General features: G+C 50.5%; 2 protein-coding genes across 4 annotated transcripts in view; one reads left to right on the top strand and one right to left on the bottom strand.

The window, feature by feature from the left end:
- Window positions 1-1,563, bottom strand: part of COX4I1 (cytochrome c oxidase subunit 4I1) — a 7,443-nt gene extending 5,880 nt beyond the window's left edge. Inside the window, exon 1 of one of the 2 annotated variants that reach the window (XM_007994265.3) lies at window positions 1,402-1,563. Coding sequence is in view for 1 of the 2 variants with exons in the window: in XM_007994264.3 (XP_007992455.1) it covers window positions 1,270-1,286 (17 nt within the window). In the remaining variant the exon portion in view is untranslated. Of the gene's footprint in view, window positions 1-1,269 lie in introns of both variants that reach the window. The other variant, XM_007994264.3, reaches the window with a different exon arrangement.
- On the top strand, window positions 1,517-22,995 carry EMC8 (ER membrane protein complex subunit 8). Of its 2 annotated transcripts, XM_007994266.3 has the most exons (5): window positions 1,517-2,088; window positions 12,997-13,073; window positions 21,032-21,101; window positions 21,840-21,934; window positions 22,447-22,995. In XM_007994266.3, the coding sequence occupies exons 1-5, from the start codon at window positions 1,858-1,860 to the stop codon at window positions 22,604-22,606; spliced, it is 633 nt and encodes a 210-aa protein (XP_007992457.1). In that variant the 5' UTR covers window positions 1,517-1,857; the 3' UTR covers window positions 22,607-22,995. The 2 variants fall into 2 exon arrangements, with proteins under 2 accessions (XP_007992457.1, XP_007992458.1); XM_007994267.3 differs by lacking the exon at window positions 21,840-21,934 and having other exon boundaries at window positions 1,610-2,088.

Raw genomic sequence — 22,995 nt, 5'->3', positions numbered from 1 at the left:
GAGCATTCTGGAATTAAATTCTTTCAGTTGCTTCTCCCCAACGCAAATGATCCATTCTTTATTACTGTCTTTGAATTCACAAAATAACCTAGAATGAGGTTTTTCTTAGTAGTTGGCATGCTTTTAAGGAGCTTCATTATCAATCAACTGCCATAATGTATACGAGCTTCAGGTAATTAACAGAACATTGGTCTTTTTAAAAAAACAAGGAATGGCCAGGCGCAGTGGCTCACGCTGGTAATCCCAGCACTTTGAGAGGCCGAGGCGGACGGATCACCTGAGGTCAGGGGTTCGAGACCAGCCTGGCCAACATGATGAAATCCCGTCTCTACTAAAAATACAAAAATTAGCCAGGCATGGTAGTGGACGCCTGTAATGCCAGCTACTTGGGAGGCTGAGGTAGGAGAATCGCTTGAACCCGGGAGGTAGAGATTACAGTGAGCCGAGATCGCGCCACTGCATCCCAGTCTGGGCAACGAGAGCAAGACTTCGTCTCAAACAAACAAAAAAAGGCAAGAAGAAAAAACGTTAACAAGGCGACAGTGAGAAAGTTAGAGATCATTAAAGCACTGTGCTGCCGTTACAGGCTCCATTCTTCAGGGGGCGGTGGGGGGAGGTAACAGCTCACAGGGATGGTGGCACGCATCACATTCAACTGAGTATTTGCTTAAAACCTAATACCGCATCTACACGGACTAGAAGGGGAAATTGGAGAAGGCTGCCAACACAGCCCCGGTCAATTTCCAATCCCTGAGGAGAGCGGAAAACCTGGTAGACGCCCGCCTCACCCCGGTCCTCCTCGATTCAGGTCCATCTACCCTACACCGTCCCCTTTAAATCGACCCTTCGGAGGAATGGTGAGGGTGATGTGGGAAAATACCCTCCTCGGGGCAAAATAAACAAGCATGACGTCAGGGCTGAAGGCCCGCGTCTAACTTCTCTCCTGGGGCCTAGCCCATGCGTGAGCAAACAACTGGAAACAACTGGCGCCCTCAAGGCTAGGAAGCCGAGCGCCGCCCGGGAGCCCCGCAAAACCCGGGAGGGGTTGCAGGGACCTTTGAAGGAGCAAGGGCGGAGGCTGCAGGTACAGAGCGCGGGCCCGCCTCCCCACAGCCTGCGACCTCGGCCAGCGGGCGCTCCCAAGGTCAGTGTCCGAGGCCGGCCCGCAGCCGCCGCGCGACCGGCGAAGACGGACCGGGCGCTTCGGGACGGCCCTCCGAGCCTGGAGCCACGGAGGCCGGAGTCCCCGCGGGCCGGCCTCAATGTCACCTGGCTCCGAGGCCCATTCAGTGCTTCCTGCGGAAGCCGAGCGGCCACGTTGCGGGCGTGCAGACTCGACGGCTCCCGGCACCCCGACACGGCCCGGCCTTGCGGCCCCGCACCGGCCACCTCCTTCCTCACCTGCCGCCACTGCCCGCCGCGACCGCCCTCTACGCCCGGTGTCCCGCGACCGGAAGAGAGCAAGGCCGCGCCGCGGAGCACCACGGGATCGAGGAAGACTCCGCCTGCACCCGGCCGCGCGGAGGTCACCGTGGAGCGGAAAAGGGTAGCGCTGAGAACGTCGTAAAATGCCGGGCCGGGCTGGTTTCCGGCAGGCGTTGAAGAGGCCGCTTTCCGGCGGCGCCGGGCGAGAAGCGCGAGTGGGGTCTGGGGCTGCGGCTTCCCAGAGGCGCGAGTCGCTTTTCGAGGAGCCGAGGCCCGAACGGGGCCGGGCCTGAGGGGCCCCCCATCAGCCCGCGGCCGTGCCATCAATCACCGCCTACTCGTCCCGCTTCTCGGCTGAGGCGCCGCGCGGCCGGGCAGCGGGTTCAGGCCTCAGCGGCGCGTCCAGGGGCCTCGGGGCCCTCCCGGGTCAGCATGCCCGGGGTGAAGCTGACCACCCAGGCCTACTGCAAGATGGTGCTGCACGGCGCCAAGTACCCGCACTGCGCCGTCAACGGGCTCCTGGTGGCCGAGAAGCAGAAGCCGCGTAAGGAGCACCTCCCCCTGGGCGGCCCGGGCGCCCACCACACCCTCTTCGTGGACTGCATCCCCCTCTTCCACGGCACCCTGGCCCTCGCCCCCATGCTGGAGGTGGCCCTCACCCTGGTAAGCGCGGAAAGGGCCCCTTCCCCGCCCTTGCAGACAGCCTGGCCTCCCCTCAGTCAGCAGAGAGGCAGCTGGCTCAGCGGTCGCCCTCCAGCAGGCTCCTAGGACCCGCTCCCTAGGGTCGCCGTGGCCAGGAATGGGGTGATCCACGATGGCGCTTGGGTCTTGGCGCTGAATAAATAGCGTCTCGTAGTAGCGGCGACTTTAACCGTCGTGGATGCTTTTAGAGGCGCTTTAAGGCGACGAGTTATACGTTAGTTTCCTGAAATCAGTAGCCTTTGTAGAAACAAGTCATCGTTAATTTGGTTTCGACAAGGATTCGACAAGAGTTTCCATTGAGGATTTCGAGTTGCAGGAAGTTTTCACGTTGTTGGGACATTAATCGCTAGCATTTGGTTCTTCGCACCTTCACAGAGCCGATTCCTTATCTGGCAAAGTGTAAATGCTGTGGTTCTTTGGCTGTCGGTACTCGGGCACCCCGGAGCTCGGACGCTTTTAGAAAGGTAGAGTTGCCAGATCAGAGCTGTGTCTTCCCGTGATGCATGTCAGGCCTCGCTCCCCTTGAATGTGCCTGAGCTTTGTGTAAGGAGAATTTGTTCCTGTTAGTGGTTAACAACTTGCCTAGAATGCTTCCATGGCTTTTAAAAGCTAAAGAATTTCTGTGGGCCGGGCGCGGTGGCTCACGCCTGTAATCCCAACACTTCGGGAGGCCGAGGCAGGCGGATCACCTGAGGTCGGGAGTTTGAGACCATTCTGACCAACATGGTGAAACCCCGTCTCTACTAAAAATACAAAAATTAGCCGGGCATGGTGGCGGGCACGTGTAATCCCAGCTACTCGGGAGGCTGAGGCAATAGAATCGCTTGAACCCAGGAGGCAGAGGTTGCAGTGAGCCGAGATCCCGCCACTGCACTCCAGCCTGGGCAACAGAGCAAGACTCCATCTCAAAGAAAAAAAAAAAGAATTTCTGTGAAATTAAACAGCAGAGCAGACGATCTGTCCAACACACTTTTATGTTTTTGTTTGCAATGACAGCTTTATTGAAGTGCAGTGGGAAAAAGATGTAGCATGCAGGTACGCTAGTTGGTAATTGAATTTTAGACAGTAGCTTTTCAGTTACTGTGATGAATGAAGGGAAAAAGACCATCTATAAATTCTATCGAGTTGTTAAAACCTGAAGGAAAAGTAAACTGTAGCCTCAGACCTACATACTTGAACTGAGATGCTGTTTGTTTTTCATTTAAAAATATACTGTGATGCCAAAAAATAGTAGCTAATTCATGTAAGAAGTAGCTAAGCTTGAGAAGGTATAAGTAGAATTTCTTTATCTGTGTCCCCGCCACCAAGTAAAACGAAACCATTTCATAATCTGCCATTTCATAACTTACCTAATTATGACACCCAAGTCAGTTGTGGGCAAGCAAGAAGTATCTTTGGGCAAACAGTCCTGGTGTAAGGTTACTGGGCACATCTTTGAGTGCTGTTGAAGTTAAACTTCATATCGTTTCCGGGTAGGATTCAGATGATTATAATACTTAGGTGATATTTATAAAACCAAGTATTTTAGTTCTTGAAGAAATGTGCTGTCAGTACTGAAACACCACTGGGGGGTGTGTGTGTACGTCTTAATCCAGGTCTTTCCAACCATCTTTTTGTTTTTTTGAGATGGAGTTTCGCTCTTGTCACTCAGCCTGGAGTGCGGTGGCATGATCTCAGCTCACTGCAACCTCCACCATCCGGGTTCAGGTGATTCTCCTGCCTCAGCCTCCCGGGTAGCTGGGAATACGGGCGCCCACCACCACACCCAGCTAATTTTTGTATTTTTAGTAGAGATGGTGTTTCACCATGTTGACCAGGCTGGTCTTGAACTCCTTACCTCAGGTAATACGTCCGCCTCCACATCCCAGAGTGCTGGGATTCCAGGCATGAGCCACTGCGCCCAGCCTTTCTAACCATCTTAATTGTTCTGTTATCAAGAGAATTATTGGATCTGTGAAATGCATTGACTTGCAGGGAGCTAGATTCATCAGTAGCATTTATGCAGGATTATTCACTTTTCTAATAAATGTTTTTGAGTGTCTGCTTTGCGCCAGGCCTGTGCTGAGGAGGGATATGGCTGTGGGTGAAACACAGTACCTGCTTAGCACTTGAAGGTGCAGCAAGCCAACAGGCACAGTACCTGAACCTCACAGGCGGAACTTAGTAAAAAAGCAGCAAGGGATTCGAGAGAAGTCAGCCAGCCTAGGCTTGGGCAATCAGGGCAGTCAGGTTGCCCAGAGAAAGGGTCATGCAAGTAGTGGGCCAGCCCTTGACCCTCAGGAGATGGGGGATGGAGGGAGAGCATTCAAGGTACCAGCATGTGCAAAGAGCAGGAGAAAATAGTGGGCAGAAGAGGAGAGCGGGTAGGGGAGTTTGGAGAGAGCAATAGGATGGAGTGTAAAGGGGCAGTGGGCAGAGAGAGTTGAGTGGTGGACAGGTTGCTTTGTAGTGACCTTGTAGATCATGCAGAGGCATTTGGGCATCATCCTGAGGACAGATGGAAGCCACTGGAGGAGAGTTGCATGATCAGATCTGTGCCTTCAAGTGATGGCCCCAGCCTTTAGCAGAGAGGATGCTGGAGACAGGAGTACAGCCTACACCCAAGACTAGAGGCAGTGAAGTGGCAGAACTGAGTGCAGCTTGGGTACGGAGAAGGGGACAGAAGAAAGGGCAAGCGGGAGAATCCATAGGTCTTGGTGACTAATCGTGCATGGACCTAGGGGAAAAAGAAGTGAGGGTGATACCTAGGTTTCTAGCTTGTGCGCTGGGACGATGGTGCGGTGGTGCCATTTGTTGAGGGAAGAGGCAGAGAAACAGGTCTGGGAGGGGGTGATTACTTCTGATTGGGGTATGGTAAGTTTGAGATGTTCAAATGAAGAAGTCCTAGGTTGAAAGGTGAAGAATGGGTCTGGGTTCAGAGACCAGAGATGTAGATTGAGAACCAGCGGTGTGCCAATGACATCTGAAGCTATGAGAGCAGGTCATAGCGCTTGGGGACTGCGTAGGGAAAAGCTCTCCAACTTCATGTTTCCTCTGCTCTCACCTCCAACAGTCAACACAGAAGAAGACTTCTGTGACCAGATGTGTAGGAGTTTCCCCGCACACCAAGCAGCGGGCACCAGCTAGGTGTCCCCGCATTCTGTTCTGACACTACCTACCTGGAGATAGTGTCAGAGCCTATAGGTTGAGGGCTCAGCAGCAAGTCCGGGCTCTGGAACTTCTGACCCACCAGCTTCAAGGTGGGATTTCCTTGGCCTTCTGTTTGGATTTGATTAATTTGCTGGAGCAACTCACAGAGCTCAGGGAAACCCTTATGTTTATCGGTTTATTATACAGGACATTGCAAAGGATACAGATGAAGAGACACATAGGGCGAGGTATGGGGAAGGGGCAAGGAAGCTCCCCGCCTTCTTGGGTTTTTATGGGAGCTTCATGACATCAGCATTCCTTCCCCCTGGGTCTAGGGGGGGACCCTCTCCTGAAGGGTCTTAAGACTGAGAGGGGAGCAGTGGAGTGGAAGGAGGGCAGGAGAAGGTGGGGTCCTAGCACCCCTGAGGCTCACACACCTGGCATTCTAACAAGACTAACCGGCCGGGCGCGGTGGCTCAAGCCTGTAATCCCAGCACTTTGGGAGGTCGAGACACGCGGATCACGAGGTCAGGAGATCGAGACCAGCCTGGCTAACATGGTGAAACCCCGTCTCTACTAAAAAATACAAAAAAACTAGCCGGGCGAGGTGGCGGGCCCCTGTAGTCCCAGCTACTCGGGAGGCTGAGGCAGGAGAATGGCGTAAACCCGGGAGGCGGAGCTTGCAGTGAGCTGAGATCCGGCCACTGCACTCCAGCCTGGGCCACAGAGCCAGACTCAGACTCCCTCTCAAAAAAAAAAAAAAAAAAAAGACTAACCAGGGCCGTGAGGAGCCAGGAACGGGCAGGAAAACCAGTATCTCTCATCACACCCCAGGAACGTGGTGTGGGGACACTCTGGCTTTTATGGGTTGAGTGGAGGAGGAGTCACAGAGCAAATAAGGACCAGCCCAGGGGTGGGAGAAGAAGGTGTGGCTGCTAGCCATGTAAAATCCTGTCAGAAACTTCTAGGAGCTTCTTGAAGACAAACTTGAACCTCACTTGGAATGTCAGATACCACTTACTCTTCTCATTCTTAAGTAACCTTGACAGAGTTGAACACTTCTGTTCCGACTATGGGATATGAATGCAGTACTTGACAGAGTTAAACCCAGGAACTGTAAACAACTGCATTCAAGTCACCTGTACATGAATTTTCCCCGGGGAGCAGGGCTGCCTCCCAAACCACTTACCAGGGAGGGAAGATGCCCAGAGGGGACCTTGACTGCCTGCTGCCTGAGCGTGAGAGGGCACCGGGCACTGCAGGGGCCCGCTCTGACCTTGCTCCCTCACCTTGTTCCTAGTTAAACTCTGCACTGTAGACATCCAGCCTCCAGCACCCCCGCCCACCACATGAGTCCCCATCCAGCAAGTTAGGGCCACACTAGACTCCCTGCAGTAACTACTCTTCAGCAGTGAAAACAAGCAGTAAGTTTTGCTAAGCAGTAGTTATTTGTACTGACTCTTCCGAGATGGAGTCTCGCTCTGTCGCCCAGGCTGGAGTGCAGCGGAGTTATCTTGGCTCACTGCAACCTCCGCCTCCCAGGTTCAAGCATTGCTTCTGCCTCAGCCTGCAGAGTAGCTGGGACTACCAGCGCACACTGCCACGCCCGGCTAATTCCTTTTTATTTTAGTAGGGACGGTTTCGCCGTGTCGCCCAGGCTGATCTCGATCTCCTGAGCTCAAGCAATCTGCTCGCCTCACCCTCCCAAAGTGCTAGGATTACAGACGTGAGCTACCATGTCTGGCCCTAACGAGAATTTTCTCATATTCACGAAAACTCATTCCCTCAGCAGTTGACAAATATGAAAAAGACAGCAATCCAGTGCCCATGAAATAACTTTCAGAGGAAAGTTACAGAGGAAAATTTGCAGCTGGAGTCCATCCACGAATTTTGTACTTCAGTTAAGCTATTTATATTATTCCCCTTTTGACTTAGTGACTTTCTAACCTGAAGGCAATGAAAACTCTCAGTGTTTAGAGCCGTAGTTTATGAGGTTATCAGCCATAGAAGATGCAGTTTTAACAAAGCATCTAAATCCATGCAGCTGTGTAAATGAGGCCTTATTCTCATGGCTCTGTTCTATGCAGAGAGCTTCCTATTGGAATTGTTTTTGATAAGGGAGAAAGACCATAGACTGTCCATCAAAGGGCAACATTAGATTCCTTTGAAAGGCTTTTCGTTATTTTCCATTAAAAAAAAATCCTTGCATTTGTGCATGCTTTTTGTTTTTTTAAGTACTTATGCCTATTAACTTATTTATCCTTATAACCCTTTGACGTAGGTAGTGAAGGAATTATTTCTAATAGCAGAAACCCATAAAATGTTAGTAGGAAAATTAGCTTGAACCTGTTCCTCTAATCCTTTTTTGCCCTTTTCCCCTCGTTGATTTCTAGTGCGGTGGAGCAGCTTTCTGTTACGTTCTGCTCAGATGACTTGCTTGCTCACTGGCCTCCTCACCATGATTTCAGGCTAGAATTCTTGCTGTGGCCTCCATGTGGGCCTGCCGTCTGCTCCTCTACACAGCAGCTGCCCTGGAGCTCTCCCATGTCCCTCCTCCCTCCTGCCCTTTGTTCATCTCCAGAACATTCACGTGCCACCTTGGGAATGGGGAGAGGGCTGCTATGGTTCCCCCTTTGAGTTCTTCCCCCTGAACTTCACCCTCCGTCTTGGTCCCATTGACTTCCCAAGCTCTTCTTTCATGGTTCCCGCTCCTTCTCATTCCATAGAAAAATCAGCAGCTGACTTGAGAAAGAGCTTTCCTTCTCAGTGAAAATAACAGTTCCTCTACTTCTGGACTCCAAGGCCTACTTTTTGCTACAGATAGGAAGGCTCAGCCGGTTACCCTCAGCTTGTTGGTAAATGGCAAGTTGCAGTCCCTTCCTTGCCTTCTATATGGTTATTGTACAGTCCCTTGTACACAAGAGGCGTGGGGGGCCAGTGCAGATGTTTGCAAGGCTGCTGCGAGGACCTACTGCCTCTGTGCAGAGTCTAGTTGGGAATGAATGGGGTGGCCCCAGCCCTTTTCATAGTTCTCTTCCATGTCTGGAACAGAGGCAGCTAAAAAGGGCATTGAGCCAAAAAAGGGGTGGTAAGTAGACTCGTGCTGAGGTGAAAATGTCCTGTCTCCCCAAAAGTAAATGAAATTGCATGAGTAAGTGCAGGATGTGGAAGGTGTCTGTATTCAGAGTCAGTTTGACTACATTGACAACAGTCTCCACAGAGTTTTCTCCTGAACTTTTATTCTTATCTTGATTTTTCACAAGATGCGCATCAGGGTATGGGGTGTCATACCGCGAAGCAGGGACATGGAAATGGATTCGTTGGGAACAGAGGTTGGGTGGCTTCTCAGCCCTGCCTTGTCTTGCCTCACTTCGGAGGAAGCTAGTTGCCTGGACTGTAGCTGCCGCTTAGATCCACCGCAGCTTTTCAAGCAGGAGCCATTTGGGCTGAGGGCAGGATCCTGCAGCCACTGGAGACCTGGCTGCCACACCCACACCCACACCCACACCACCAGCACGCCCCATCCTCTTCCCCTAGCCCACTCCACTCCAGGGCATTCTCACCTGATGCCTAGTTCCAGATTCCAGCCTGTCAGAGGAAACTGCCCTTCTTATTAGAGCTCCTTATTAGTCCGCCCTGCCACTGTGAGTGCTGAGGCGTGGCCGAGTCTCCGTTCCTCACTTTGAGTTCTCCATTCCTCAGTTGGTGAACAGGCTGTGTGTGTGCCCCTCGTAGCCATCCATACAGCTAACTTGGTTATTCTTGTGTGTGTCATTCAAAAGTTCTAAATTCTTTTTTTTTTTTTTTTTGAGACGGAGTCTTGCTCTGTCGCCCAGGCTGGAGTGCAGTGGCCGAATCTCAGCTTACTACAAGCTCCGCCTCCAGGGTTCACGCCATTCTCCTGCCTCAGCCTCCCGAGTAGCTGGGACTACAGGTGCCCACCACCTCGCCCGGCTAGTTTTTTGTAGTTTTTAGTAGAGACGGGATTTCACCGTGTTAGCCGGGTGGTCTCGATCTCCTGACCTCGTGATCCACCCGTCTCGGCCTCCCAAAGTGCTGGGATTACAGGCTTGAGCCACTGCGCCTGGCCAAAAGTTCTAAATTCTAAAGCCAGGCCAGAGCTTTTGTGACCTGATTCACTTTAAGGGCAACCTCTTCAAAGCAGTCTGCTGGAAGTTCCAGGTCATGACATTTTTCTGCTGGAATTTGGTTGGGCCCTTGGAGTTTTCTTACAGGAATTCGTCCCTCAGCAGGCAAAATGTAAGTTGAGATATACATGATGTTTGTCATAGGAATCGTCTTTTGTACCAGGTGCTTTCTGTGCTCTGAGAGCGGGTACAAGGTGATACCATATGTGTTTACTGGGCTACAAGTCCTGACCAGGTGGCTTCAGCCCTGGAAAAAAATGGAGGAGCCGACTGAGACTGCTGCTGGGGGTCTTCAGGAAGTTGCCTGTAGCTAAATAAAAAATGTATCCTATGCTTTTCCTAGAAAATGTTGTATGGTGTGGTCAGCTGAGTAATAACCCCCCAAATATGTCCACGTCCTAATCCCCAGGCCTTTAGCAAAAGGGATTTTGCAGATGTGATTAAGTTAAAGACTTGAGGTTGGAGAGATTATCCTGGATTACCTGGATGTGCCTCATGTAATCACAAAGGCCTTTGTCAGAGGGAGGCAGGAAGGTCAGAGAGAAAGGAAGAGATGGATGATGGAAGCAGAGGTCAGAGTGAGGTGGCCATGAGCCAAGGAATGCAGGCAGCCTCTAGGTGCTGGAAAAGGCAAGGAAAAGGATTCTCCCCTAGAGCATCCTGAAGAAGCACAGCTCTGCTGACCCATTATAGACTTCTGACTAGTGAGATAAAAATTCTGGCTGGCATCATCCTCAACTCAGATGACTTGCTTGCTCATTGGCCTCGTCACCATGATTTCAGGCTAGAATGTTGTCATAAGCGGGAGTTGAACAATGAGAACACACAGACACAGGGAGGGGAACAACACACACCAGTGCCTGTCAAAGCAGGAGAGCGAGGGGAAGGAGAGCATCAGGACAAATAGCTAATGCATGCGAGGCTTAAAACCTAGGTGACGGATTGGTAGGTGCAGCAAACCACCCTGGCACATGGATTCCTATGTCACAAACCTGTATATTCTGCACATGTATCCCAGAACTTAAATAAAAATTAAAAAATAAGACATACACTTTAATCAAGTACAGTTTGTTTCGGAAATGGAAGAAATTAGGGAATTCGGAGTTAGAAAATCTGAAAATATATACATTAAAAATTCTAAGAAAAACAATCATACAATAATCTCTATGGATGGTGAAAAAGCCTTCAATAAAATTTATTAGTTTCCTAAAAAAAAAAAAAAAAAAAAAAGGTCATGGTGGCTTGCGCCTGTAATCTCAGCACTTTGGGAGGCCAAGGCAGGAGGATTGCTTGGACCCAGGAGTCCAAGATCAACCTGGGCAAAATGATGAAACCTTGTCTCTACAAAAAATTTAAAAATTAGCAGTCAGGCGCGGTGGCTCAAGCCTGTAATCCCAGCACTTTGGGAGGCCGAGACGGGTGGATCACGAGGTCAGGAGATCGAGACCATCCTGGCTAACCCGGTGAAACCCCGTCTCTACTAAAAAAAAAATACAAAAAACTAGCCGGGCAAGGTGGCAGGCGCCTGTAGTCCCAGCTACTCAGGAGGCTGAGGCAGGAGAATGGCGTAAACCTGGGAGGCGGAGCTTGCAATGAGCTGAGATCCGGCCACTGCACTCCAGCCTGGGCAACAAAACAAGACTCCGTCTCAAAAAAAAAAAAAAAAAAAAATTAGCTGGACGGGGTGGCACAAACCTGTAGTCCCAGCTAGTCAGGAGGCTGAGGTGGGAGGATCACTTGTGCCCAGGAGTTCAGGCCGCAGTTGAACTGTGATCTCACCACTACACTCCAGCCTGGACAGCCGGAGTGAGACTGTCTCAAAAAAAAGAAAAAAGTATTGTTTTTAAGCCACTAACTGTGTGTAACTTGTCACAAGGGCAATAGGAAACTAAGACAGTGGCCAATCTGACTATGAAAATAAGGGCAGGCTACACTGGAGAGCCGGGATAGGGACCCCCGGGTTGGGGGCAGAGGCATGGGTCCCCTCAGGGGAGAACACACTCAGGAGGCAGCCCGTGATGGCACATGGAGGGTGGGAGCACGGTGCTCAAGGATCAGCTCATCAAGGAGCTTGACCAAATTTAGAGCAAGGCCCTGTGATGGTACATAGAGATGTTTGTTCTAAGCAGCAATAGAAAGCTTCCGGAATCTATTCCATTAAGAGGTGAAAATGTGAGTTGTTTTGGAGTTGTTTTCAGCAGTCACAATGATAGCACCATTATAGATATTTTAGGGACATAATCCTGATCTTTTGGGTGGATGACCAGAATGTCTAGTTGGTTCACTGAGCCCTAGTTTTGACCCAATATGGTAATTCGTGAACTCTTAGGAGGCCAGAAATATCCTAATCCTGTGCGAGCCAGGGACCCTTGGACTGTAACTGTCTTGTCTGCTTTTGATCATGAAGAAGACTCAGAGGCCCAAACCAGAATTCAGGAAGAAGAGCAATAGGATTGTGTTTAATAAACACACACATGCATTTTTAACCAGTTTATTCCCTACAAAAAAAATCAAGTACCAATTTTGTTTCCTCTTGTGCAGACTGAGAATAGACTTTATTACAGTGTATTCAAATTCCATTATGCCAAAACAGGATGACCTTTTGTTGTTTTGAATAACGGCCTTAGACCTGCAGGAAGCTGCATCTGATGAGAAACATGGTACCATAAAAGAAACCCAAAAACGCCGAAGGTCTGCCACCATGCTCCCATTCCAAAGCACACCGTAGAGAGCTAAGGACATGTGCACATGCCCCTTCCTAACTTGGGACCTCTTTACCCTCCACCCCAGCTGCGGGGTATTTCACGATGTGATGCTTAGAATGCTGAGATCGAGTATGAAAAGACTTTTTTTTTTTTTTTTTTTTTTGGAGACAGAGTTTCGTTCTTGTTGCCCAGGCTGGAGTGCAGTGGCATGATCTTGGCTCACTGCAACCTCCCACTCTGGGGTTCGGATGATTCTCCTGCCTCAGCCTCACAAGTAGCTGGGATTACAAGCACCCACCACCATGCCCAGCTAATTTTTTTATATTTAGTAGAGATGGGGGTTTCTCCATATTGTCTCGAACTCTTGACCTCAGGTGATCCGCCCACCTCAGCGTCCCAAAGTGCTGGTATTACAGGCGTGAGCCACTGCACCTGGCCTAAACGACTTGTTTTGAAAGAGACTGAGATTCCCCTTCTGGCTCTGTTCCTACCTGGTTGCGCAAACTTAGAACCTCTCTAAGTTTTGTTTCCTTAACTATGAAGGATAATGATTTAAATCATTTTAAGGATTTCTGAAGCCCCAGTTCTTTATAAGAGAAGGTGGATAAAGATTATTTTCCTTCCGACTCTCTGCAGCGCTGTACCAAACCTGTGGACAAAGGGTCCTCTCGCTGGGACTGAGGCAAGCGGTCATTCCTTATGGTCAAAGTCCTGCCCTTCCTGACCATGTTTTCCTGAGTCCTAGCCTTTCTTGTGGGGAGCAGGGTATGAGGATTAAGATCCTGTCATGTCTTGTCCCAGCATGTGGGAGTGAGATCTGTGGTTTTTGCAACTTGATATTTAAGGGAGAATCATTCATCTTTTCCCAATTTTTGTTCCTCTTTCAGATTGATTCATGGTGCAAAGATCATAGCTACGTGATTGCTGGTTATTATCAAGCTAATGAGCGAGTGAAGGATGCCAGGTACGTGGATGCGGAACCGTCTGTAGGCGAGGAAGTGAGCACGTGACAGGCAGAGCCTGTCTCTCGTGTGCTTTTCGACCAGATACGAAACCTGTGAGACCCATGCCCCTTCCCTCTGTGCTTATTTATAGTATCTGAGGTGAACTGTGGTGTGGATGATTCCAAACAACAGAAATTCCAAACATTTCTATTAACTTTGGGATTCTGTTCTGTGTCTTCTTTATTTTGCATGAAGGGAATTCATACAATGAAAGCGACAGTCGGGGTTCCGGTTTCTGTCCCTGCTCAGCTCTGCCTTGCTTCCTCTTCCCAGACTAGGGGTGGTGGTGGCCAGAGCACTGGGAGGGAATGCTGCTCTATTTGCCAGCAAATAGACCAGCCTGTAGGTTTGGGGTCAGTACTCTGATGAAAATGTGGTATTTGCTGCCCCATTTATGCTGGTTCTTTCTTCCTTTTATCCGGATCCTTCCCCCACTGGGGCTCTCACTAATAACAAAGCTGAGAATTTTTCTGTATGTCTGTGTCATCTTGGTCCCAACAGAAAAACAGAGGACATGCTCGGGTTGGGATCATCTGAGAAGGGCTTAATAAGCAGGCTGTTCACAAGTCATGGGCCGTAGATAAGAGAACGCACAGGGGGTCGTGCAGTAACCAAGACTGGCGACAACAGTCCAGAGGGTGGGGAGGAAGGTGCTGGGTAAAGAAGTCCACCTTGAGAAGAGCAGTGCCCTTAGGCAGGTGGCCACAGCCAGCCTGACATGGCCTCCCATCTGGGGAGGGGTGGCCCAGAGCAGTCAGTACCTGATGTCCCTCTTTCATTTTCCTTTGGCTTAACCCAGCCAGAAACCAGACGGGCAGCTGGAAAGTCCACACAGTATATAACGGGCATGCGTCATGCTGCCCTGACGTGGCTTCCTCATGTTGTCGGATAGAGCCGACCCTCCAGTGTCCAGGGAGATGGGGGTGCAGTGAAAGGCCCTGCCATTGGGTCCGCTTGCTCAGCACAGATGAGAAGGTGAGCTCAAGCGCTTTGGAATAATACTGTAAGCTGGTGACCGCATTGCTATCACTGATGAGGCACCAGTGTTTCTGATGAGAAACATGGTATCATAAAAGAAACCCAAATTTAGAAACATAATTATCTTACCCTTTTGGAGGGCTGGGTCCACGCACTGGATCCTGAGGGAGGCAGATGTCCTAGGAGATGCGGCGCTCAAAGTCAGTCTGCTGAAGCGTGTGCTGGGGCGGTTGGGAGCGCATGGAAGCCTCATGCACGCTGGCTCTTGTGCTGCTTCCTCTGAGCCCATAAGCAGCACTGGCCTGTCTGGCTTCAGCACATCTCTTCTGACTCTCACTGGGATGTCCTCTGTTTGATATTGCCTGCCTCCCTTTGTTGATGACTCCGTGTCTCCCGTCCTTCACTGAGCGAGAGCCTACCCACAGGGCCACATCCATCTTAGTCTTTGTTACATGAAAGACTAGGCGTGGGCTGGGGAAAGCGCAGTCCTCTGGCCCTTGCCCTCCTGTGGCTGAGTTAAACATGAAGGACAATGCAAACGCAGGCTGCAGTGCAGGACAGCGGCCCCTGCAGGGGGCTTGGCGGCAGGGGCCGAGAGACTTAGACCTGGTAGAATGATCCCAGAAGCCACAGGGCACGATGTCCTGTAAACCAGGCCCTCGAGAGTGGGCAGGGCCTTGTCAAGTGCAGATGTAGAGACCAGGAGGTCAGCATTCCTGGTTGGGGGATAGAAGACACAGGTGAAGACGTGGCAGTGGCTGGGACTGTGCCCACATGGTGGGAGATGCTAGGAAGTAAGGCTGCACAGGTAGGTTGGGCCACACCTAAGGGCTCCTCCGTGCTCAGAAGCATTTTGAACTTCACCTTGCAAGCAGTGGGGAGCGCCCTTGGCAGGAACGTGTTCCTGGACCAAGCAGTGTCTCCCGCGGCTGTCCCTGCAGAAGGGAGAGGAGACTGGGCAAGTGGGAATGGCATCAGGTTGTCAAATGAGTGCAGGGGCCTCCCTTTCCTTAACCCCTCACGCGCAAATCCGTGTCTGATGTGGTCACCCCACGTGGACCTGTGCAGGCTGTCCTGTCCTCCTCTCTGCACACACCTCATCTGGCTCACAGCCCCCATGTTCTTACCTCTGTGCTGACCTCATTACAGCCCAACCTGGAATTATCCTACTCAGACACAGTTTTCCTGCTCTCCATACCTTCCTTCTAGAATGTCTTCCCTGTCCTCACCTAGTCCACGTCCTTCTGCATCCTCCAGGAGGTTTGCAGTCCTTCATTCATAGACTTTGAAATGCATCCCGAGCAGCCATTTGTCAGATGTGTAGAGAGGATAAACCTTAGGTAGGCATCTGCCACCCTGGAATAGGGAATCCACCCCCCGGTGTGCCCAGTTGTTTGAGGAGGAAACCTCAGGTAGTTAATGCTGTCCTATCCTTGGGCTCTGTTAGGGTCGTTTTATTTCATCCTCACAGCAATGCACAAGTGAAGAAACTCCAGCCAGAGAAGGCGGCTTCTCAGAGGCCACATGGCTTGGGAGCTTAGGAGCTAGGATCTTGCCAACTTCTGACTTAAGTATGGTTTTGCTTTTGCCTGGAAAACCTTCCCCTCTCTTCAGCCAGACCTAGCTGAAAATTTACTCTTATTCTAGAAATATTGCCTGATTCACAGTGTCTTGCAGCATGAATTGGAGCCAAGTAGACCTGGATTCAAATTCTAGGTGACTTACTGATTAGCCTCCTTGGGCCTCCGTGGCCCTATCTGTAAAATGGAGCTGAGTTCGTGCCTCAGAGAGTAATTGTGAGGACAGAATGAAATAGCGCAGCGTGTTTGGCCTTGTGCTTGGTTTACAGTAGTGGCTGGTGCTGTTACTAGTGCTGCGATGACTTTTTCTATTATTTTTCTAATGTAGTGTTTATAACTTTTATGAATTTCCTAAACCTTAGGTCATTCTATCAAGTTTTATTATATGATTCGTTGTTGACCAGTGTTTTGCTTCATAGTTAGCATTTGATATGGGCAGGTTTCAGTGCCCGGCAGAGAGGCCTGGCCTGAGGCAGACACTCAGGAAGAAGCTTTTAGATACACAGCGTAAGATGGCACCTACACGCTGGCCCAACATGGTGCTGTTGGGAGGGTGAGCAGAGGGGTCTGCCTTCAGGGTGCCTGCAGTTTCGGTTGGCAGCTGTGTCTTTCTAGGAACTCCTGCTTTCAGGAGTTCCTGACAGCAGGAACCACAGCGGGGCAGTCTTCATTCAGGATGAAGTGGATCAGTATTGGAGATTCGGTGCCTAAGACAGAGAAATGCAAAGTTGGCAGCTCTTTCAGATACTTTGACAGTTCATTAACTACAGATGTTTTGGGGGGTGGGTGGGGAGCAGACAGAGCCTCACTCTGTCACCCAGGCTGGAGTGCAGTGGCATGATCTTACCTCACTGCAACCTCCACCTCCTGGGTTCAAACTATTCTCCTGTCTCAGCCTCCCGAGTAGCTGGAATTACAGGCACCCGCCACCACGCCTGGCTAGTTTTTGTATTTTTAATAGAGACGGGCTTTCACCATGTTGGCTAGGCTGGTCTCGAACTCCTGACCTCAAGTGAGCCACCCGCCTCGGCCTCCCAAAGTGCTGGGATTACAGGCATGAGCCACCACACCTGGCCAACTACAATTTTTATTTTATTTTATTTTATTTATTTATTTATTTTTTTTTTTTGAGATGGAGGCTTGCTCTGTCACCCAGGCTGGAGTGCAGTGGTGCAATCTCAGTTCACTGTAAGATCCGTCCCCTGGTTCACACCATTCTCCTGCCTCAGCCTCCGAAGTAGCTGGGACTACAGGCGCCCACCACCACGCTTGGCTAATTTTTTTGTATTTTTTAGTGGAGACGGGGTTTCACTGTGTTATCCAGGATGATCTCCATCTCCTGACCTTGTGATCCGCCCGCCTCAGCCTCCCAATGTGCTGGGATTACAGGCATGAGCCACCACGCCCAGCCACAAAGTTTTAAACTTCTTTTAAAATAATAAATTTTAGGCCAGGCATGGTGGATCACACCCGTAATCCCAGCACTTTCAGAGGCCAAGGCAGGAGGGTCACTTGAGCCAGCAGTTCAAGACCAGTCTGGGCAACATAGCAAGACCTCATCTCTACAAAAAAATATAAAAATTAGCTGGACATGGTGGCCTATGCCTGTGGTCCCAGCTACGAGGGAGGGTGGGGTGGGAAGATGACTTGAGCCTGGGCAGTTGAGGCTGCAGTGAGCCATGATCTCGCCACTGTACTCCAGCCTGGGCAACGGAACAAGACCCCATCTAAAAATCGGTGAACAGAAAGATATATGCTTAGAATTCTTGAGCATCTAAAATGGTAGTTTTTCTTTTTAATGAGGTTTCTTTATCCTCTTCCCAATAAAAATCCCTGACCAGCATGATCAGTGTTAAGTACGAGGGTAAGGGCTTTGCAAGCTCTTCATGGCAAGTGGCCCTGCCTTTTGCTTTCCAAGTTCCTCAGCAAATGCAGGAGCAGGCAGAGGTGGGTACACGGGCAGGCCTCCTGAGGGCTCTGTACTCGCTCCTCACCATTTGCCATCAGTGCTGTAGGGACCTGGCACCCACTGAGTCCTGGTCGGTGCCGTGAAGCACTGCCTTCCCTCTGCGCTAGGAGCAGCTATCAGGCTGCTTTCTTCAATAGGATTGACTTCTACCTGGAAAATCTCACCTTCCCTCTTAAGTCATATTTTTCTTAACACTGCAGCCCTATAATCAGTACATCACTTTGTCAATTTTGAAAATGAAAATAGAATAATCATATAAAATAATTTTTTTAAAACATTAATTTTTTTAGCCTAATCACAAGGAAAGGATTGTAATTGTATATTGTGTGCTTTGTTAAATAACTCACAATAATCCATGTATTTTTATGACTGTTAAAGATGGGGCCAGGCGCGGTGGTTCACACCTGTAATCCCAGCACTTTGGGAGGCCGAGGTGGGTGGATCACAAGGTCAAGAGATCGCGACCATCCTGGCTAACACGGTGAAACCCTGTCTCTACTAAAAATACAAAAAATTAGCTGGGCGTGGTGGTGAGCGCCTGTAGTCCCAACTCCTTGGGAGGCTGAGGCAGGACAATGGCGTGAACCCAGAAGGCAGAGCTTGCAGTGAGCTGAGATCGTGCCACTGCACTCTGACCTGGGCAACAGAGCTAGACTCCGCCTCAAAAAAAAAAAAAGAAAGAAAGATGGATGGCTTGGTCCCTGCCACAAAAAGCTGAAACTCTTGATTGTGCGGGGCAGATAAGATGCACAGAAGGAAAGCAGCACGTGCCGTGGACTCTGTGTTAGAGCCTCTTAGAAATAAATCCTCAGAACTCCAACAGGGCAGGGGGCCTCGTCCAGGGCGGTTTAGCAGGGCTTTGTGGTGAGGGTGGCATGTCTTCTGTGCCCTGAAAGAGGGGAAGCAATTCAGTAAGGAGGGCTTAGTGTGGAGGGCCAGACAGGGGACAGTGTCAGTGAAAAGATGGGCATGTGAGGGAGATGACATGTAGGCAGATTTCCTGACATGGAAGACACAGCATTGCCCCTGTGGCTGAGCATGGTAGCTCAGTTCACCATGACGAAGGCCTGCCTCTGCCAGCCTGAGAATGGCAGCCTTCATCTTGCAGGCAGTGGTGAGCAGTAGTCTGTGGGGCCGTGAGCACCAGGGGATGCGATGGGAGTTCTGTTTTAGGAAAATTTAGTTCAGGAGAAATTTCAGGTTACGTCGGATAAGAAGAGCCTAAGCTGAGCTTCATAGCGCATGCCTGTGGTCCCAGCTGCTTGTGAGGCTGAGCAGGGAGGATTGATTGAGACCAGGAGTTGATGGCCATGATCGCACCTGTGAATAGCCTCCATGCTCCAGCCTGGGCAACGAAGCGAGACTGTCTCTCTCTCTCTTTTTTTTTTTTTTTGACACGCACAGGTTGGAGTGCAGTGGCATGACCTTGGCTCGCTGCAACCCCCGCCTCCTGCATTCAAGCGATTCTCCTGCCTCAGCCTACCAAGTAGGTGGGATTACAGGCGTCCACCACCACACCCAGCTAATTTTTGTATTTTTAATAGAGACGGGGTTTCACCATGTTGGCCAGGCTGGTCTCAAACTCCTGCCCTCAGGTTATCCACCTGCCTCAGCCTCCAAAAGTGCTGGGATTACAGGCATGAGCCACTGCACCCATCCGACCCTATCTCTTTAAAACAGAGAGCAAGCGAGCCTAGAAATTATGAGACCAGTTAGGAAGCAGTTTTAGAAGCCCCTGCCTAAGGTGAGAGCCTGAAGGAAATAAATGGCAGGGAGAATGCAGGAAGGGAGGGCAGAGAAAGGACCTGTGACCTGCAGGGTGGGGAAGAGCAAAGGAAAAGGTGGCCTCAGGTTGGAGAGGCTGGAAATGGGCTGGCCTGCTTGAGTGTGGTGGGTTCCCGCAGGGAGGCTTTTGAGGGGGTAGCAGTCTTGGGGCCATCAGGCAGTGGTCAGGAGACTTCCAGGTGCTGCTCTGCAAGGGAATGGGGTAGATGGCAGATTGCACAGAGCTATGGTGAGGACATGGCGCAAGACTAGCGGCTTGTTAAAGAAGTTGAAGAAACAGGTGTGGAAGGGAAGAGGGAGGCTGGACAGCAGCTAGAGAGAACCAGTTCAATGCTTTTGTTTTTCCCTGAAAATAAAGACTTACACAAATTTGAAGGCAGAACTGGGGCTCGGGCACAGAAAGAATATAAATAAGGCCCCTGAGGAGAAGGCCCCTTCCCGACATAGGCTAGAAGAGTAACTTTGTGTTTGGAGACATGGAGCAGGAATGGTGTAGGAGCTGCTCTGTAATTAGTTCTATTAACTTAAGGTAGAAAGGTAGCATTTATCAGGGTTGGATGGCGGCAGGGCCAGAGCCAGCAGTGGAGGCTCATGAGCATGGAGAAGATGTGGAAAGGCTGAGGAATTTCTCAAAGGGTGATGGACCGCCAGCTGCCCTGAGGTTGCTCTTACTTGTTGCGGTGGACAGGTTGCTTTGCTAGCGTGCAGATGGAGAAGGCCAGCCCGGGAGACTTGGAGTTTGGTCCAGGGGCTGGCAGGCGCCCCGCAGTAGACTTTATCTGCCTGCTTCTGGCAACTCTCCACTAGGTTCTTGGGAGCCTTCCGTTAGGAGATGCCTCTCAGGATCCCATCACCAGGGCTTTCTGGTTGGAGTGAGGCAAGGACCTGCTTTGCATGATGCACCCCATTACCTAACAGCGTTCCCCGTCCTGGCTGGCCACACCCATCACAGTGGGGCTGTCATCACCAAGAGCCACTTTAAATGGGCAAAACATTTTTACCTGGCAGGGGAAACACCAAGATCACAAAGGTGATTTTCCCAGGGCAAGGTTCATCCGTTGCACTCCAGATGTGCTGACCCTGCGATTTCTTCATATGTGGGGAACTGCCCTCATACTCTCCCCAGCAATATAAATAAATAAGTAGGCTGGGCACAGTGGCCCATGCCTGTAAGCACTTTGGGAGGCCAAGGCAGTAAGATTGCTTGAGGCCAGGAGTTCAAGACCAGCCTGGGCAACATAGCAAGACGTCGTCTCTACCAAAAAAAAAAAAAAACAAAAAACACTAAAAAGTAACTGGGTGTGGTGGCCTGTGCCTATAGTCCCAGCTACTCAGGAGGCAGAGGTGGAATTGCTTGAGTCCAGGAATTTGAGGTTACCTTGAGCTATGATTACATTACTGCACTCCAGCTTGGGCAACAGAGCAAGACCCTGTCTCTACCAAAAAATTAAATAAGTAAACCAGTGAAGCTAGCACGTGCAGCCTGTTGACTCCGCCAGTCTTTCTGTCATTGCTTGTTAAGTCTTGGTGGTGTTGACTGTGCCTTTTGTAAACAGTGTTGGATGGCATTGACTGGAATGTGGTAGCCTGACTATTTCTTTGACAGTCCAAACCAGGTTGCAGAGAAGGTGGCCTCCAGAATCGCCGAGGGCTTCAGCGACACTGCACTCATTATGGTAAGTCGCTTCTGTACAGCATGCGGGAGGCCCTCGCACCTCCCCTCGCAAACATGGAGCTTGCTCTGCGGCGGTTTCCTTTCCGCTAACCCCTTCATTCATTTATCTGCTTGAGACCATTGCCGCCTCTTGCAGTTTTCTCCCAGCTGCAGACCAGTTGAATCCCAAACCGTGGCTTATGTGCTCCCACATCACTACACAAATGGGAGTGGGGTCCCCTGCCAGCAGCAGCACCTGGGAACTTGTTAGAAATGCGAATTCCCAGGCACCCACCCCAGATCCCACTGAATCAGAAATGTGGGGGGGTGGGGCCCAGCAGTTCATGTTAACACACCTTCTAGGTGATTCTGACCTGAACATGCCAAGTGCGAGCAGCACAGAATTAGAGCAGCCAGCACAGCCTCTAGGGGCGCAGGGAAGGAAGGCACTTGTATGTGAGCAGATGCCATCGAGGGCCCTGCTGAACAGCCTTGATTCAGACAGAATCCTAGGATGAGGGAAGAAGTTATATTTGGAAGCTTCGCTTTTGTGAAAAAACAATGAAGGACTTGACATTTTCCTGCCTAACAAGAGTTTTCCTCAGGCCAGACGCTCGCGCCACTCTGCATACCGGCTCTGTGGGAAGAGTCTCTGCCCCAGCCAGCATGGGCACTGCTGCAGGGAGAGCCCCGAGGAGGCGCCTGTCGCTGCTGTTTGGCTAGCGTTCTATTCACTCTATGTCCTTTGCCTTGTGCTCAGGTAGACAACACCAAGTTTACGATGGACTGCGTAGCGCCTACGATCCACGTGTACGAGCACCATGAGAACAGATGGCGGTGCAGAGACCCACACCAGTGAGTGCGCCCTATGCCGCCGCGCAGGCGGGGCTTCGTCAGCGCCTGGCCACGCGAGAGCCGCTCTCGCCCAGCCTGTGTTTTCAGTTAGTGTTTTCTCCAGAGGCATGGTACCAAGCATATTCCCCAGCTCCTGTAGGCCCCAGGGCTCCAGCGCTTCCAGGCGGTGGAGGGAACCTCAGTGGTATTCACAGGTCTTCCCACCTCAGGCCCTAGGGCACAGACACTCTTCTTCCCAGGCCTTTGCTTTGATGTATCTGTGGCCACTCAGAAAGCTTCAGTCATCTCCCACCAACTTGCTCAAAATTCCATGTGAAGGGAGTCCCTTCCACGTATTAACCGTGTTTTCTATGCTGTGTACGTCTTCATGCGTTTGAAATGCCCATGTTTCTGAGTACTCTGTGCCATCTCTCCTCATACCACTGTGCATATGGCTGGCCTTCTCTCTTGATGCTGTTACAAGCCGCCCATTTTCACTGTTAGATGCTGACTTCTTCATGTTTGACCCGTAGTGACTACTGTGAAGACTGGCCGGAGGCACAGAGGATCTCAGCCTCACTCCTGGACAGCCGGTCCTACGAGACGCTTGTGGATTTCGATAACCACCTGGATGACATTCGGAATGACTGGACAAACCCAGAGATCAATAAAGCTGTCCTGCACCTGTGCTAGGCAGGCACCGCCGTGACTAGGCTCCAGGCCTTTCCACTACGTTGAAGAAGAAAACCTATTTTTAAATGTAAATAAAATATCTTGTAGCCTGTGTGGAAAGCTGACCGTTTTAAGAAGTGGCATGTGCCTTGAAAGGGAGCAGAATGTTCAGTCGGTCGTGTTTTTAACAGAGTCTCTAGAAGAGGTGCAGACATCCCGTCTGACTGTCCCTGTGGACTCTCTCAGTTGTATGTTGCTATAATCCTCCAAATCAAAGCTCTTTCTGCTTGTGCAAGATCGTTCCTATTAAACAGTTTTAACTAACCTTTTATAATCTGGAGAGAATACTTTTTAAGGCTTTTGAACTATCTTTTTTTTAAAAAAAAAAAAGCCCACATCTTATACTCCAA

The sequence above is a fragment of the Chlorocebus sabaeus genome, chromosome 5 (genome assembly GCF_047675955.1).
Source record: "Chlorocebus sabaeus isolate Y175 chromosome 5, mChlSab1.0.hap1, whole genome shotgun sequence".
In the NCBI taxonomy this organism is placed as follows: Eukaryota; Metazoa; Chordata; class Mammalia; order Primates; family Cercopithecidae; genus Chlorocebus; species Chlorocebus sabaeus.
This window is presented reverse-complemented; position numbering and strand designations above follow the sequence as displayed.

Excerpts from the sequence above, each read along its gene's own strand:
- EMC8 (XM_007994266.3), top strand. The coding sequence starts at position 1,858 with ATGCCCGGGGTGAAGCTGACCACCCAGGCCTACTGCAAGATGGTGCTG. Across the intron at positions 13,074-21,031 it reads GAGCGAGTGAAGGATGCCAG|TCCAAACCAGGTTGCAGAGA; the intron begins GTACGTGGATGC and ends TTTCTTTGACAG. Across the intron at positions 21,935-22,446 it reads CGGTGCAGAGACCCACACCA|TGACTACTGTGAAGACTGGC; the intron begins GTGAGTGCGCCC and ends TTTGACCCGTAG.